This window comes from Balearica regulorum, chromosome 1 (genome assembly GCF_011004875.1).
Source record: "Balearica regulorum gibbericeps isolate bBalReg1 chromosome 1, bBalReg1.pri, whole genome shotgun sequence".
NCBI classification, from domain to species: Eukaryota; Metazoa; Chordata; class Aves; order Gruiformes; family Gruidae; genus Balearica; species Balearica regulorum.
This window is the reverse complement of record NC_046184.1, coordinates 175,010,196-175,027,027: the sequence shown is the minus strand read 5'-3', so window position 1 is coordinate 175,027,027 and position 16,832 is coordinate 175,010,196. Positions and strand designations below refer to the sequence as shown.

The window sequence follows — 16,832 nt, the reverse complement described above, 5'->3', positions numbered from 1 at the left end:
TCTGTGTAAGGTGGCCTGTGAACTTGTTCAGCTTCCGCCACTGAAATGGCTTCAAAGGGTAATACTATCATCTGTTTCCCAGAGGTGTGCCTGTTATTGATCAGCTCACAAAGAAGGTAATACTTTATCTCTGTCCTCTTCAATTGTTAAATTGAGTTCAGATTGTTCAAGAGATCCATGTGGAAACTTATTTCTGGCTTCCAATATATCATCCCATCACTGAAAAGCCAGATTCTGCAGCATCAGTTTGGTCACAGTGAACAGAAGCCAAATGGTTATTAGTTGCTTCTGAATGGAATTGAAAACAATGTCTGCTTGCCCAGGAGCCTGCCAAATGAGTTTGTTCGCTGCATCTATATCTTACCAGATCTTTCTAAAGAGTATCTTTATAATCCGGTTTCTCCTTATTGTATCACTATTTACTTCCATTGTGACAGCTGAAATCTCCTCTTTTCCTCCATTCTTACGTTCTATTCAAAATTCTCTTGCAGCCTCATTCTCTAAGATTGCTTTTCTAACCACAACTTTCTTCTCCTTCCCCCTACTTTGCAATTCACCCAGCAATAGGCACCCCCAAAACAAAAGCGCTTTTTAACTTACCAAATCCTTCAGCACTGAGCCCCAGCTAAATATACTTGTACTATGATACAACTTCACAGATACAGTGAAGCCCAAAGACACTCCTTTTATCTCTCTAGTTTTAAAATATCAAGTTTAACGTTTCCATACCTCAGCTTCCCAACCTGTGTAACACCTACTTGACAGAGAAGCCAACAAGCCAAATTAACTCTTTCAAAGTTTTCTGTATCTTAGAGTGGGAAAAATCTATAGAATTACAAAATAATTGATTCCCTTGCAGTACAAACCAGCTTCAAGAAAGCAATTTGAAAAAGTAAAAGTATATTTTAAAAGGAGGATCTGGTCCAGCTCATCATTTCCAATTTTCCCTATGACTGTCTGGCCTGTGTACTCAATAAAAAAATGAATGGACAAGTCTAGTTACTTTTTTAATGCCCAACAGCTGTTCTTTTTGTTATTACCCATATTATTTTCTCACTTTGCCTTTTATTTATTTATTGCTAGAAAATTGGTCTGAGAACTGACTAAGTTGCTACAGCTTCCATTCTTATTATTTAAATGAAATGTATCTGCACTAGAATAGGTGCTTTTTTTTTTATCCTCTCTGTATTCACTTTTTATATCTTCTTTCACATCTTGCTGTTAGTGCAGCTCATTCTTCTGGCCTCCTGATATGGAAGATCAAAAAGCTGTGAATCTTGAAATATATCCCAGCAATTCTATTCTAGATCTGATAACTGCTATTTATAGGATAAAATTTTGCTCCTTGCTAAACAGGATACAGAAAGTGTTATGCCTACAGGGGCATCATGTATATAAATTTTGTAGTTCTAGACCCATAAAAATTTGAGGTTGGATGGGACCTCTGAAGGTCAACTAGGCTAACCTGCTTTAAATCACACAAAGTTAGATCAGGTTTCTCAGGGCCTTGTTCACCTCACGTTTTAAAATCTCCAGATGGAGATCCCAGAACTTCTCTAGGAAAACTATTCTAGTGCTTCATCACTGTCATTTTGATTTTTGCCTCCTTATATCCAGTTGGAGTTTCCTGTGTTGCAACCGGTATCTGTTTCTTCTTGTCCTTTTGCTGTACACAGCAAGACAAATCTGGTTCTGTCTTTATGATTCAAATTTAGAGGATCAATTAACCAATTCACTGGACTATGACAACCATTGTTACCATAACTTGGCTGAAGAAATCATGTTTATCCACAGATTATGTGCAAATTCTCCCAAATTGCATTTGGCCTTTGGGTGAACATTCGCAAAGGTTCCAAGTACTCTGGAAGCCTTATTTTTTTTATTTTTTTTTAATTTCAAACTTGATTCCTTTTAATAGCTATAATTTCAGAAAGTCTTTGTTTTCTCTTCCTTTGAAAATGAAGCTTTTTACAGAAGAGGCTTCTGCTTGAAATGGTGTGATACTGATGATGGTGGAACCATCACCATTGATCAGGACGAGCTCCTGTTCAGCAAAGGCACACTAATAAATTCCACAGTATCTTGTGGATGAGTTAGACAGCAGCTACTGAAGTTGCACAGAACCCTTGAGCTAGGACATTTTATTTTATGAAAGACACTGAAAATGTCTGGAGTTGGCTGACAAAACTAGAAGTACCTGTAATCAGCAGTCACGCTTGAAAATCTTCGCCTCAGGCTTTGTTTATTGGACAGTCTTGTGTTAAATAACATGAAAGCAAATAACAAATGAAGTAATTTTCAAGAATTTATAGTACCTTCAACAAATAAAGAGGTTTACCTTTCAGGTCAAAAAACAACCTTAAATCTCTTTCCATAGCAAAAATAAAAAGAAAAAATTAATTCTTTCTCAGTTGAGTCTGTCAGTTCCTCAAGGATTTTCCTAAAACTTAGGCGTCTAGCTGCTGACTCCAAACTTCTTCAGGATCTGACCATAACCTACTAAGTTATAGGCAAGATACATTTAGGGTGACCTCCTCTTGATTTTGACCTGAGGTTTGACAGACCTTAGTTCTGCCGTAGCAAGGAGTCCCAACATCTGACTAGCTATTGGCCCATCCAACCTCAGCCCTGTTAAATTCCAGCTACTGTTAACTGATACAGAAATGACTTATTAATGGAGATGGGTGGAACTTATGTAAGGGCAGGTTCCTTCTTGCTGAAAGAAACTGCTTCCTGGCTTGCTTAAAAACACACAGGTAGGTTGCTAGTCTGTTACTGTAGAGATCACTCAGTTTTGAGAGTGAGCTGGACCAGTAGATTTATGAGTTTACCTTTTCCCTTACCTGCTTTAACTGTGCCAGAGTTTATAGGAGGGGTGCTGGCTATGGCATAGCTGGGATGGTTAGTAATGTAGACATGCGGGACATATTAATGCAGATGGAAGGAAATTGTGGTTGCCCTATATACAGTTAGCCCAAATCCTAATCAACTAGCCAGCAACAACCTCCTGGAATGCAGGAAGCCTGTCGCCCTCACATTTGCAGCCCCCAGGCTATCTAGGGATAATGAAATGGGCTGGTCCAAGAAAACTAATCTCTTGTGCTTTCCCGAGCAAGCCTGCTCCCTAATGAAAGCAGAAGCATTCATGTAGGTATAGTTTAGAAAGGAAGGGAAGAGAAGGGACGAGAAAGGATGGGAAGGCAAGGCAAGGCAAGGCAAGGCAAGGCAAGGTAATATGGGAGAATACTCAAAATCATTCATACATTGCCAACTTTTTAGTTTTCTGTAAGCAAAAATACCTTACTTCCAGGTTTGTTCTCAAATAACTATCTTTACCTTAAAAAAAAAACCAAAAAACACCCCTTTTTTCCCCCTCACAATACCACTTAAAGATATGCTAAGCCAGAACTATTTCTTTCTCCAAATGTCTGTTTAAATGTTCAAATACGTGTTGTTTGTTAAAAAATGTGTTAGGATACCAAAGTTTCTAAACACGTTTTATCAAGTGAAGGAGATTTGAGACAAAACCAACTGGATTACCCCTGCATTTTTGTAGTTAGGGGAATAATACGTTTTGTTCCATCAATGTATCCACTTTACATTATTCAGCACAAAGCTTTGTGAAATAAGAATCATGGGAATATCACAATGTAAAGGAAAAAGGTACAAATAACAGCTTCATAAACTGAGAAATGTACATAAATAAATCATGTAGATGGGGGTAGTTTGCTTAGCTGGCAAGAAAAAAAAAAGGAAAATCTGCTTGTTAAACAATAACCACAGAGTGTGCTTTTATGATGTTTTTCACCACAGTAATTCATATTAGAGATAGAAGCAGTTGCATGTTAAATAAAATCATTCAGCATTGTTCTCCTCACATTACAAAGAGCTGACTTATGTTGTTTTTAGATGCCTCCCATTAGAAAGTAAATATTCCTCTGATGTTATACATTTCAGAAAATTTAATAAAGATGAAGTGTAAATAAAGTCACAGGGAGATTTCAGACAGTTTTATTAGCAGATTGTTGAAAAGAAAAGAAAATTAAATACAATAACAGTAAACGTGGTTCTCACATTGAAACCAGGCTCAAATAACTAGGCTACCATAGAAAAATTTCCAATTCTTGCATTATGATGTAAAAACAGATTTTTGTACAGATTTTGTACAACAAAATTCGTAATAACCTTTTTTCATTTTTAGAAAACTTTAAATATATAGATAAAAATAGACAATTTTCATAGGTCCTACATGAAGATGAGTATGTTCTGTTCCAAGGGCTTGCATAGAGCGCAAATGTGGTTATAATATAGAACAACTAGACATTAATATCTTTAAGATTACAAAAGCATATAAACAATAACATGAGCACAACTTTTCTTCATAATCTATGCCAAAAAAAAAAAAAATCCAAATCAAAAACCAAAAACAAAATACCAACCCAAAACCTGTATAACTAAAGAGGGGCAAAAAATTCGACTTACGGTAACATCTCATGGTCTGTAATATTTACACTGTTTTTAGCAAGATTCTTTCTAAACATCCAGCTTATAAATTGGTTCCCCCTTAATCCTTAACATTTCCATTTATGTACCAAGCCAAACACTGAGGCATTCCCAAAGGTCTCAAAAGTATATACTGTAAAACTACTAAACCTACTTACAGGTGACTCTATGCAAGGAGCAGAGCAATGGTAGATGCTACTACATATTTCAGTTGTAGGCTTTTAATTCTCTTTCAGATATGAATGATTCAAAAGCTTGCCACAAGTCCATCTAACTTTACAGCTGTTAACCCTTTAAAGACTGCGTATGAAAAAACTGGAGTACAGAATCCCATATGTGTTCAAGCAACTATGAAAATTATGAAAGAATCATGGTTAGAAAATAATATCACTACAAAGTATTAGGTAACAATATTTAATGAAAAATATTGCTCAATATTTCTTTAAAAAAAATTACCGTGATGTGAACTTGTATATACATCTTTCTATTGTTAAAAAAGGATTGTGGTGGAGTAAATATGAACCGCACAAAATAAATGTGTACCAGTATTGCAAGGAAGACCTACAAACTATAGAAGCTCAGTGCTAGAGTTTACAAAACATTAGATTTTTTTTTGACAAAATAATATTAATATCCAATCAATCAGAACTATTTTTAAAGAAATATTTGTTTTAAGTTAGGCATCTTAGACATTTAAGGTTTTGATATGTTTCCATGTAATAAATAATATTTTATATGCATAAAACATTAGATGAAGAAAGCATAATCACAAAACTTACAGTAATAGCACTGATTCACAAAATCAGTCTTTAAAGGGGTAACCCAAAAGTACGCAAAGCAAAGAACATAATTTTTAGTAATGTAATAAGCACTGTGTTGCAGCTTACTTCCAGTTATCAGCACAAAGGTGAAAACACATATTGTAGCTTTCATAAAGACAGTGAAAGTAACACATAACCACCCATCCCTAAGATGAGGTGGGAGGGACAACAGACTTCAACTGTATCACTCAGTTCTACGTGGAATTGGACTGATACATCAAGTGTTTGTTAGGTTTTCTTTTTTTTTAGCAACATTGACGTAATATGACATTAACATATAAAAATATTTCTGGCATTTTGACTTGCTGCTCAGCCACAGTCCATTCTTAAAAGTGCACTAATCAGGGCACTAACCAGGGCTCAATATACAAATAAAAGTGGCTGATACAGAATTCCGACTTGTTACCAGATGCTTAAGATCTCATTCAGTAATACTGTGACTCCAGGACAAATATTTACATGCCTGCATGCGTTAAAACTAGAAAGGTGTCTTTCTGACCAACAGGGTGACAAAACAATATTATCTAAAATTTTCATTTCCTAAACTCTAGATTTCTACTGCATACATAATACCTTCCTTGTGTGATTTGTGTTATATACTGTACATGTGACCAACAGTTTGATAAGAAGCAAAGTCTTTTATTTCATAAACCCCTGCCAGTTTACAATGAGAAATTATTAATCTTTTTATTGTATTTTTTTATTTTAGGAAAAGAGACTTTGTGAACAGTAAAACAGTTTGTTTACATTCAGCATTTCTTTTCACTTACACAAAATTCCATTTCACTTAATGTAGTCTAACATATATGTGTTGGTCTCTTGGAAAGCATGTGGAAAAAATGTCTTTAGAAGAAAACCCACTATCATAGTTTGAAAACTGAACGTATCAATATGTTTTTTTTTAACCTTTTTTCTTTTTTTTTTCTCTTTTTGTTTTTTTTTTTTTTTTACTAAGAATCCTCTTATGCCCTCTACAAGTTCGTTTCTGAGCTGTCTTGCTGGTTTCGGTATGATATAACAGTCTGTAAGTGTACTTGGACACCGCTGGAAGTATCATTTGATGTGCTCAAATATAGAATCATCAGAGGAGGACAGAGTCTGCATTCCTTGAAAAAGGGAATACTCAGCCTTGTTCTGACCCGCCTGTAATTTTGGATACAATAGTCCGGCGCAGAGACGTAGATTTTCGCTGTGAGAAGAGTGCTACTGTACATTTACAAACATTCTCTAGGTCTCCGGGTTGAGCCACAGGAGATAACCGGAGGAGGACACTCTTGCAGAATTCTTTACATTTTTGAAGAACATCATTGATAAATGAAGTTGAGGAAGTTGGCTTGAAAACGCTTTGTTTCCACAGAACTCCTTATGAGCCAATGTCTCACTGCAAAGTTCTTTACCGTAGCACAGGTATCTTCAGCAGGAAAAATTCAATACATGACAGTAGTTTTCAAATAAAGTCTTCCATCTAAAATATGAAAAACAAACATTTGCTTTATATATTTATATCTGCAAGGAATCGAAAAGAGCAAAAAACCCACAGGATTTAAAAGCTCAGCAGAAGTAGTCCGCCCACAAATCTGTAAAATGCCACTTAAGGTGCTTTATGTTTAAAATAAAAAAAAAAAATAATAAAACCCGAACATCGCCATTGCAATTTCATCTGACAGTGGTCAAATTAACTCCATTAAAAATTACACACACTTTGCAAGTTGTGAATCCTGTAACACCTTCTAAAGCTTTAATATATGCTGCACTCATATCAGTGCTAGGGCACTAGGAATGTAGGTGGAGCCTCTGTGCATGTGTTTTTACTGATATGCAAACTTAACTGAATAGTGCCGAACAGCAATTATTTCCTTCATGGTTGCAGAGCAAAAACCTTCTTGCGTGCAATCGTTAGTACTCCCATCACTAAAGGCATAGCTCATACTTTCTGATTTAGCTATGTTGTTAAATATACCATGTAATGTAACCATTGTGCACATTTGTAGCTATTTATATAGAACCCAGTATAGGATATTTAATCGGTATCAGTGAAGTATAGCCTCCTTCCCCCATAAATGAGATCAACTGAACAATTACTGTGTTAAAGATGTAAGCACGTCTCTCTCAACATTTTTTCCACCCAAGTGAGGAGCATATATTTAAGTGAGATACGTGTGATGGAGAGGGAACAACAGAAACAATAAGCTCACCTAGCCAGTAACTGTTGATCTAGAAAATCCTGAAAAGAACTTTCTGGCATAACATATTTTCACCTAATTTACAAATATAAAGCAATTTTTTCTTCACTGGGGACATGAACATCTTATATGCATCTACTGCCATAGCAATACAAAGATTTTTGGGTTTTTTTAACAGGAAACAGACAGAAAAACTTCTTAAGTTTTCTGACCTGTAGGATAGAAAGTGTTGCTCCCTTGTGAGTAAAGCACATTATGAAGCATATTAATCCTCCACAGTGCATAATTACAAAAGTCTACTTATATTTTAGAATATAATGCATCTGGAAGTACAAGCTGTATCTCAATTCTTGAAGTCTGCATGAAACCCTTCTTTTGGTCCAAGTGAAATCAGGAAACATTTATGAGATTTCAGAGGGTTTTGTTTCTGTTTTCATTTTCTTAGCTTAACCTTTTTATTCCAAATCAGTCTTTAAAATTCTTATTAGATATACAAGAAAACAATTGTGTGAGATAAACCTATATAAATGAATGCTGAAATTTTTGAAATGCTTGGCTATCATTGAAACGCGTGGCATCACTTCCACAAGCTTACTGTAACTGTTAAGAGAAAGAAAAGTTGATAGCAGACAGATGTACATCACATACAGCTGTAAAAATTCATCCCTTCTGCACACCCCCTTCCAATTTTTATTGTCTAGTCTCTATCAGAACTTCTGGGGGGAAAAAAGGAGACGGTAGGATCACTTACTCTGACGCAGTGATGCTTATCTAGTGTCCCTCTGCTTTTCCTTTTCCACCACTAGTTTTCTTTTGCAAGCTGCTAGGGTGTCCCCTCTTTTGCTACTTTCTCCCCGTCTTTACATTTTCCTACCCCTTTTCCCTACTTTTTTACATTCCTAGCTTTTTTTGGCCGAATAGATGATAACTTTCCCACCACATCAAGCACTTCCACTCAGAACAATTTCCACATTCTCTTTGCTCTTTACGGTCTGTGCACTGAAGAGAGATAAAAAGAAATTGCGTAAGACCTTAACCTAAAGATGTTTTATTCTTATTTGATACATGAATAGCAACCAAAATGCTTACAGGAATTCAGGACAGAAAAAAGGAACGTCTGAAATAGAGCTCGGCAAAACTGAAGGCCTGGTAAACCATCTCAAAAGAAAACCTGCATCAAGTACAGGATAGCCAGAGCTACTACTGGCTACAGTCGCATATAATTCTCCCAAACATATTGAATAAACACAATAAACATTTACAGCACTAAAGCTGTCTGGATACCTCTGTAGGAGAATTACTCTGCGTATATACCAGCACTTTGGCTATCCTGAATGCCCACTTGCTAATGAGTGTTATGCATAATTCCCACACCTAAACATTAAGATAACCTACAGTTAGTAACTTGTATTTTATTTTACTATATTAGGTCTCCATATACCTTTTAAGATAAAATATTTATTAAAACATATTCTCAATTAGAAATACAGCTGTATGAAGCGGAATCCTTGTAGAAGCCAACAAAAGACGAACAACCTGCAGAGAACAGCAGTACATTTTCAAAAGTCAGCTCTATTTTGCACTGCTTAAGGACCCAATCTGGCAAAGTCACTAGGAGGTTTTTCACTTTTAATGGAAGACACTATCAGATCCTGAATTCTGTATCCACAGACAATGAACAGTAATAGAAATGGGCAGCTTTACAAAGCCTCTTCCTTACAAAGTAAGAGGATATTTGTTTATATAACTTAAAAACATTTATGATAGATGTATACAATAAGCATAACTCTTCCTGTTCCTCAAATAATGATATGATGGACCATTAAAAGTGCAATTAAGTCATCTGTATTGATAACGGACTTAAAATGCCATATAGGAACTCAGCAGCTGATCTAATATCATTGCTAGGCTTATTATAAAACAGATATATTCTCTATTAATGTGTTTGACTAATTCCCCTAACATATGGGAAAACGCAGCAAGCATTAGACACATCAACTTTAAAATAAATCCTGCCATGTTATGATATAGATAAAGCAATTCCATGACTAAGTAATACTTAGTAAGAGTTCAAAAGTTGCTATGAATTGTAAAATACTTCCTCTATTTTCTCAAGATTAGTCATGAAAGAGTAAGGTGCAAAATGAGTATCTTTTTCTTTAGAATCTATAGTGCCAACACAGAAAAAAAATCACAGTATCTGTGGAACTGCCTACCACCCTCTCAAATCATGTTTTTGTGAGAAGATGGAGAAATCATTTCTTTAGGCTTTATGGTTTTCTTCCAGCATGGTCCTGTGTGTAGCTGAGAAGTTCATGTAGCCACTCATGAAGAAATTCTTCCCTGTGAGGGTAGTGAGACACTGGCACAGGTTGCCCAGAGAAGTTGTGGATGCCCCCTCCCTGGAAGTGTTCAAGGCCAGGTTGGATGGGGCTTTGGGCAATGTGGTCTAGTGGAGGGTGTCCCTGCCCATGGCAGGGGGCTGGAACTAGGTGATCTTTGAGGTCCCTTCCAACCCAAACCATTCTATGATTCTATGAAGAATGTACACCAGGCAAATAGCACCACACTTCAGAAATATGAAGACTTCAAACCGTGCTAGGAAAAACAGAGGTAACTCACAGCTCTGCAGAGGAATGTCAACCTCGCATCGTGATGTGGTGGCCAAATATAATAACTATATCTGATTGCTGTCCCTTTTCCTTTTCAGACTCCTATTCCCTTCTTCCTAACCATTTCTCACTCAATTGTCATTTTTCAGAGGTTCTTCTGAAATGACTGGAACTTCTCAATGTTGTTGTCAAAGCTACCAGAATCACTTCACCTCTAGGTGTTCCCAGTCTGAATACCACTGGAGCATTACCACTGATAGGCCTTCATGATTTCAAGGTTCAAATCACACGCAAAACCTACACATCGTGAGGGTGACCAGTGATCAGCAAATCAAGCAAGCTCATCCTTTGTAACTCAATGTGAAAATGTCACTGCTCCTAAGTCCCAAATCATGAGTATGCCTCTGCTTCCTGCCTCCTGATCAGCTTTTATTTGTTATACGTTTGTTGCATCACTTTCTATTGTTAACAAAAGCAGAATTTGTCTATCTGCATAAAAAAAAATTATGTAAATTAAATATGGAATATACTATTCACACAAACACAGATATATGCACACAAACATGTACCACACACAAACACACACACACACACAGAGTGTTCTCTAAAAATGTTTATAACCTTGAAGTATATTTTTAGCCCACTGAAAATTGTTGATCTGTGGTAAAGTTTCCCAAATTTACATACTGTTATCTACAATATAAATACGTAAAACTTCCTTTCACTCTTAGGAAGTCAATCAAAAACACAAACTGGGAAAATACTGCTAAATGTCTAAATAGAACTGTGTACGATTAGCAGATTGTCATCTGTTTTAATTGCTCTTTTGCAAATGGCAGTGTTCAGCAAGATCACACAAGCTCATGCTAGTAACTCAAACTGAAAACGCCACTACTCCTAAATCTCATTTGTTTTTGCTGTGGACTAATATCACAGAAATTCTAGCCAGAGTGAGGGAGTATTTTTTTTAGATCAACCCTTTTTAATTAAGAGTCATTTTGAAGTTTTTGAATGAACATGCCCAAATAGTTAAAAGGTCATAAATGTCATAAAAAACAAACAAATGGAACTGACAGAAAAGTTTGCAATGCTGAAACAAATCATATGCCTTGAAATGCATTCCCACAGAAATGTCAGCTGGGGAATGATTCACACCACTATTCTGTGGGCAGCTTGTAGTAAGTATCTCTATGGGCCCAACATTTTCTAAGATAAAAACATAACTCATTCAAATATTATTCCTATTAATATGCATCCTTGTAAAGTGATAAAAACCTACAATGAAATGTTAAGTTTGGTCTTATGCTGCAAACTAAATAAATCATCCATTACATGGTAATGCCACTCAATGCAAGGCACACTGGGGTGGTTTGCCATCCAAACATATCACATTTTAGTTTGCATTCTGGGAGCTTCTTTAAAAATAAACATAAAACCAGTGATCATCATGACTATCATAAGAGCATACTACAGTCTTTGGTTTATGAAAATCTTCAAATCAATATCAAAGGTGTGGTGTCACACCTGAATTCAGTCAATTGCTATCATAGAAAAGCCTACTGGGGAAAACTCTCCTTAGTAATAGGATAAAGTGTTTCCTACAGTTAGGAGCTTTGGGGAAAAAAATGAACCAACTAAACAAGCAAAAAGATAAGGTAGCATGTCACAGAGAGCTAATAAGAAAGAAGCCCACAGAGTCCAAGTTAAAAAGAAAATAATAATGTATGAGAAGGAAAATGAATGACACGATCAGAATCTCAGTGGGAGCTTTGGAAAGTTAGGATGTAAAGGTTTGGATAACTTTTTATTAATTTATTATTAGCTGTTATTTTTTATGATTGTAATTTGTGAGCTGTAGAATAGTTAATGCCAGCCCATGATCCAGGAACCCTTACAGTACGGTTAATAGAATTTTGTCAAATATGCACAGGCCAGTGATAGAAGCTGATCTTCACTCCAAATGGGTCTTAAGGATATTGGAATGGTGGATCTATTCATCTCTTTGTGCTTTCACAGTAAAGAACACCTACTTTAGGTTGATTTCTCTCTCGTTAATAAGAACACCCCAACTGAACTAGTGAGGATGGGAACTTTATTCCCAACTCTGACTCTGAAATGATCTGTGATTTCACTTTTCTATTTTCTATTCTGTTTTCTCTTTTAACCTTTCCCTCTTTCTTCCCCTTCTCTTTTTAGGTAACAGAGACTCTGTGCATTGATGGTTCCTCAGTTTGTTTTCTTGTCCTTAGCAAGGTACAGCAGTGTTAGCCGAGATCTCGAAGGACTACGTTAGCACAAACAACAAAACCCCCACCATCAACAACAACAAACCCCACACGTGCATACTTATTTAATAGAAACTATAGGTTCTTGGCTCCTAAAAATCCATTTGAAGTCCGTCTCCGCAGCTGTTGACCGAGCTGATCTAAGCTTAGAGTCCTCTCTTAAAATCACATGTTGCAACACAAAATCCCCAGGGCTAGCCGATGTGCTCACTAAAGACAGCAGAGACTTGGTACTGAAATTCAGTATATACACACTGTTGCCACACCCTACAGCCATTAAAAACTACTAACTTCAGTTCTAGCAAGCTGAGGCAATTTATGAAGCACTTCTGACTCTCTGTACAAGAAACGATGGCGTGGCAAGTAAATGAAGTAACTTGTAAGTCAGCGTAACACACATTTTGTAACTTAAGAATCATTACAGCTCTTTGCCTCGATGTTTTATAAACTAGAATATTCGAGTGAAAAATATTATGATCCACCCTCAGTCCAACAGGTTAAAAGAAAGAAACTATTTGTGACATTAAATGGGGCTACTTTTATCTAAATAAAAGAAAAGCTGCTCACTTGTGCTAAAGAACATAATAAATTGCGTTTCCTGTTAGGAAGTAGCTTTATTGAAAATGGCAGCTATTTTCTCAGAAGTTATTTCCAGGCACCTGTAATCTAATGAGGTTTGTCCCTTTCAAAGAACAGTTGTACGTGCATGCCCGAATGCACACAACCTCTTCAGCCCAGAGCTGATAAAAGCATCTGCAAGCCATAGCTCAAGCACATTTAAATTATATAACTGCCTGGTTTATTTGTTTTAATAAGATGGGGCAAATGTGAATCACAGTGTACTTCTAACCTTTCATTCAACCTGATGTTTTAATCATTTGGAGGAAGAGAAACAAAACAAAAGAAAGGGATGGCAAACAAATGGTAATGATTCATGTGATATTTGATAAGACAGCAACGGGAAGTCAAAATAAAAGCAAGCATATTGTGACAGATGGAAGGGATCTTAGTCAAATTGTAACCCTTCTTTGAAAAACTTAAAGGAAGCAGCTAATTAAGGACGAAATATATTTTTGTACACTCTTCATATACTTTATTCAAAATAAAGACAAAAGAGGATTTATTTTCCACTGAAGCAGGAAGATAAAAATGGGAGTCTAACTTTTTTAATCATGGGAAAAATCATTTATGATGAGGTTGAGTCTTTTTTCAGAGTTTGCGGAGTGCGACTGAGAACATCGCGCCCAGCTTTTGTAAAACGCAGTCATGAAATCAACTGAACATAACTTTCCGTCATTTTCCTGATGAAATGCAAAAACGACATGTAGTGAGGGTACAAGACTCCTCCCAGTGTATGAGGTTAATCAGGATGCTGAAACTTTGCAACTTGACACTGAAAAGGATCTATACTGTCCTGATGTTGTTACTGATAGCAAAAGTAGATCATGTATTCGGGAACATGGATGGACCCACTGCCCTCTTCCCAAGTAGAATTAGAGCAGAGTACAGGAGATCCACGTAGGAGAGCAGGCTCAGCTGCTGAGGCTTTGAAATTTGAGCATTTTGTTCTTTAAAAAAAGTGCTTATCCAGTTTTTATGCAAAGGTGGGTGATTTCACACTGCATGTTCAATAAACCCATGCAAATACAAAGTATGTAAACATATTTGGCCAAACACTATCCTAGTTTGCCCTTTGTATAACACCAATAAATTAGTTTCAAATTTGCATATTGTTATTAATCATACACCTTTCATTTCTCTACTTAACATTCATGTACAAATACATTTGTGTTAATACTCAGTGCAAATATTCAGGAGACTGAGATGTTCATATCTTTCCTTTTAAAAATAATAATATATGCTTAGGAGATTTTAATTCTATGTCTGCGTTTCCAGACATAAAACTAAAATATGGATATATAAAAAAAGAGTGTCTAAACACTTTTTTTTTGGCAGTTATTCTAACTATTGAACTGTCGGGATCTTCTTTCAGTAATTTTATCATCTGTTTTAATCATGAATATATGTTTTCATTATATCACTGAATACCGTGGGAGCAAGCTAAAGGTCAGCAATCTGGTCTTTAGTAAACTAACAAAGCGATGGACTACCTGAATATGTCACCTTCTATTATTTAAAGATCATATAGAACACACAGAACTTGCCATTTTGAGCACTGAAAAGAATGAACTGGCAAGGTGAAAAATTCTTTGAAAGAAATAGCTTAAAAAAGCCCAAACCCACACTGTCTTTTATTGTGCCTTATGAACTTAGCAACCCTTTTTCTATTTGTATAAACAGAACAAAAGCATATCCAAAAAAAGGCAACAGAACTGATTACTTAGAAGCACTGAACCTGAGTCACTAAGGCATTGTATTGTGTCACTTCTGTTGGTAAAAAAATAAAATTAAAATAATAAAAAACCCAACAGCAGAGAAAAAAACCAAAACAAAACACCTTCAACTGAAGAATCATGTGGAAAAGTTATTAAAGGATGAAGTCACAGCTAAATACGATCAGCTTGTGAGCTTCCACAGCTCATTGTGTTCAGTGCTGTTTGTAACACAATGTGGATAATTTTTGTGCTGAACAATCTGTCCTGCATTAAACAGCTTTAAATTCTGCAAAAAGGTGTGCTTTATTTGCTATTGTATTTTCAGAAACATAAACAACGCTTTTTTACTATCTTTTTAGCAAGCCAATCAACAAGCAGCCTTGGATCTGATAGCAGAAAATTGAGAAGGATTCGAGTCTCGGAATGTGGTTTCTGCCTGATATCTTCTTTTTTCCCCCTGTAAAGTCTTGATGGAAATTACTGTTAATCTTTTTAGTCTGATTGCTCTTCTTTCCACTTTTCTCAATTTTGCCTCCCTTTTTAGTGCTTTGCTCAAATGATCACTTTTTTAAGCTAAACATCACCGGATACATACAAAATACAAATACACCAAATTACATACAAAATATCAACCATAAAGTTAATCTTAAAACAGGCTTAAAAATAATTATTTTTCTCTCTGGAGGGGAAAAAATGGCCATAAAATTAAATATGAATAAAATACAATAGAGCAGTGTTTGTTGGAGCGTTCAGCAGTTTTTGCTTCTGAGTTGAAAACAAGTTACAGAAAATATCTATGCAAGAGCATATACAAGTTAGTAGTTCTTAAAAACTACCCTACATACGCACACATATAGAAACACACACACACAGATCCCTTCCATCGCTAAACCAGAATCTAACAGTATTAGTATAATACATGTGTTTGCAATTACAGATCACATAATGAAGTGTGGATTAATAAAAATCTTTTATGAAAGTCTGGAAAAAGTAACATGGGCCATGATTTTTCTACTAGGAATAGTTGTGGCCATGGTTAGTACTAGCAATCTATTGTTTCCATCACCAGACAGTGTGATATTCATTTCCTTCAGCATATACAAATCAATTATGAAGATGAGCTCTTCTAAAGTAGTATATTTTCTGGAGCTTTAGCTCAGACTACTTTTTAAAACACAAGAACAGACTTATCTAATACCTACTCCTATGCAGAGCATCTCTTCTAATTCAAAGTAGCACAAACCTACCTCACTTTTCTCTACAAGTTACTTCTTTGCTAAACAATTTGCAGTTGATGTAATACTCCAATAACTAAAAGGCCAACTAGTGTTTTGTTGTTTTCAGCTTAGACTTAAACCCCACAATTAATAAAAGAGTATGATCTGGCTTTTCTTTAATCCCAGTTACTGAGATGTCATTGCAAATGCTGCAAAGGTTACTGGAAAATAGAGGCCATTTAAAGAAAGCATTTAGCTTTACTACTTACATTAACCTGCATACATCAATTCTGGAATGTGTGGAATCCTTTTCTAATATCAATATCACATTAACACCACATTTTTCTTTAATACCTAACCACCCTTGTTCTCATCTGTCTGCTAAAACAGAGTAACAGCCCAATGCAAAACATGAAGAAATAGTCACATGCAGAACAGGAAGGAATGAGGCTGTAAAATAGATGGATTGCACAGTAGCAAGCTTATGGAAAATCTATTAAGGATGCATGGGATGTCAAAACATATGCAATATAAGCTTGCTGCTTTTAGGTATTTTGTATGAAAGCAAGCTTATGGAAGACAATGGCACGAAGCAGTCAGCTCCAGAACAAGTCAAGGTGACAGAAACCAAACCAGAAGTCATGCCCCAAGAAATGAGCAATGAACTGAAGTCATCCATAATCCTTACTACCGCACAGAAATATGAATAGACCTTAATGAAGTGCCCAGTGCTTAGTATGAGCAACACAACTACAAAACTGAAAAAAAAATCAAAAAACCAGCTCATGTTAAATCTGAGGAAGACTTCAAGCTGGAAGATGTATATGGTGTTTAACCTAGTAGCTAGCTATGAAGCAGTACTTAAGCAAAATGCC

At 35.9% G+C, this 16,832-nt stretch overlaps 1 protein-coding gene across 8 annotated transcripts in view; it reads right to left on the bottom strand.

Annotated features, from left to right (window-relative positions):
• Nucleotides 1–3,995: 3,995 nt before the first annotated feature.
• The window catches only part of DACH1 (dachshund family transcription factor 1), a 368,257-nt gene continuing 355,420 nt past the window's right edge, over nt 3,996–16,832 (bottom strand). For all 8 annotated transcript variants that reach the window (XM_075741715.1, XM_075741717.1, XM_075741716.1 and 5 more), the window contains one exon: nt 3,996–6,789. In XM_075741715.1, coding sequence (XP_075597830.1) covers nt 6,752–6,789 — 38 coding nt within the window. In that variant the 3' untranslated portion in view covers nt 3,996–6,751. The remainder of the gene's footprint in view (nt 6,790–16,832) is intronic.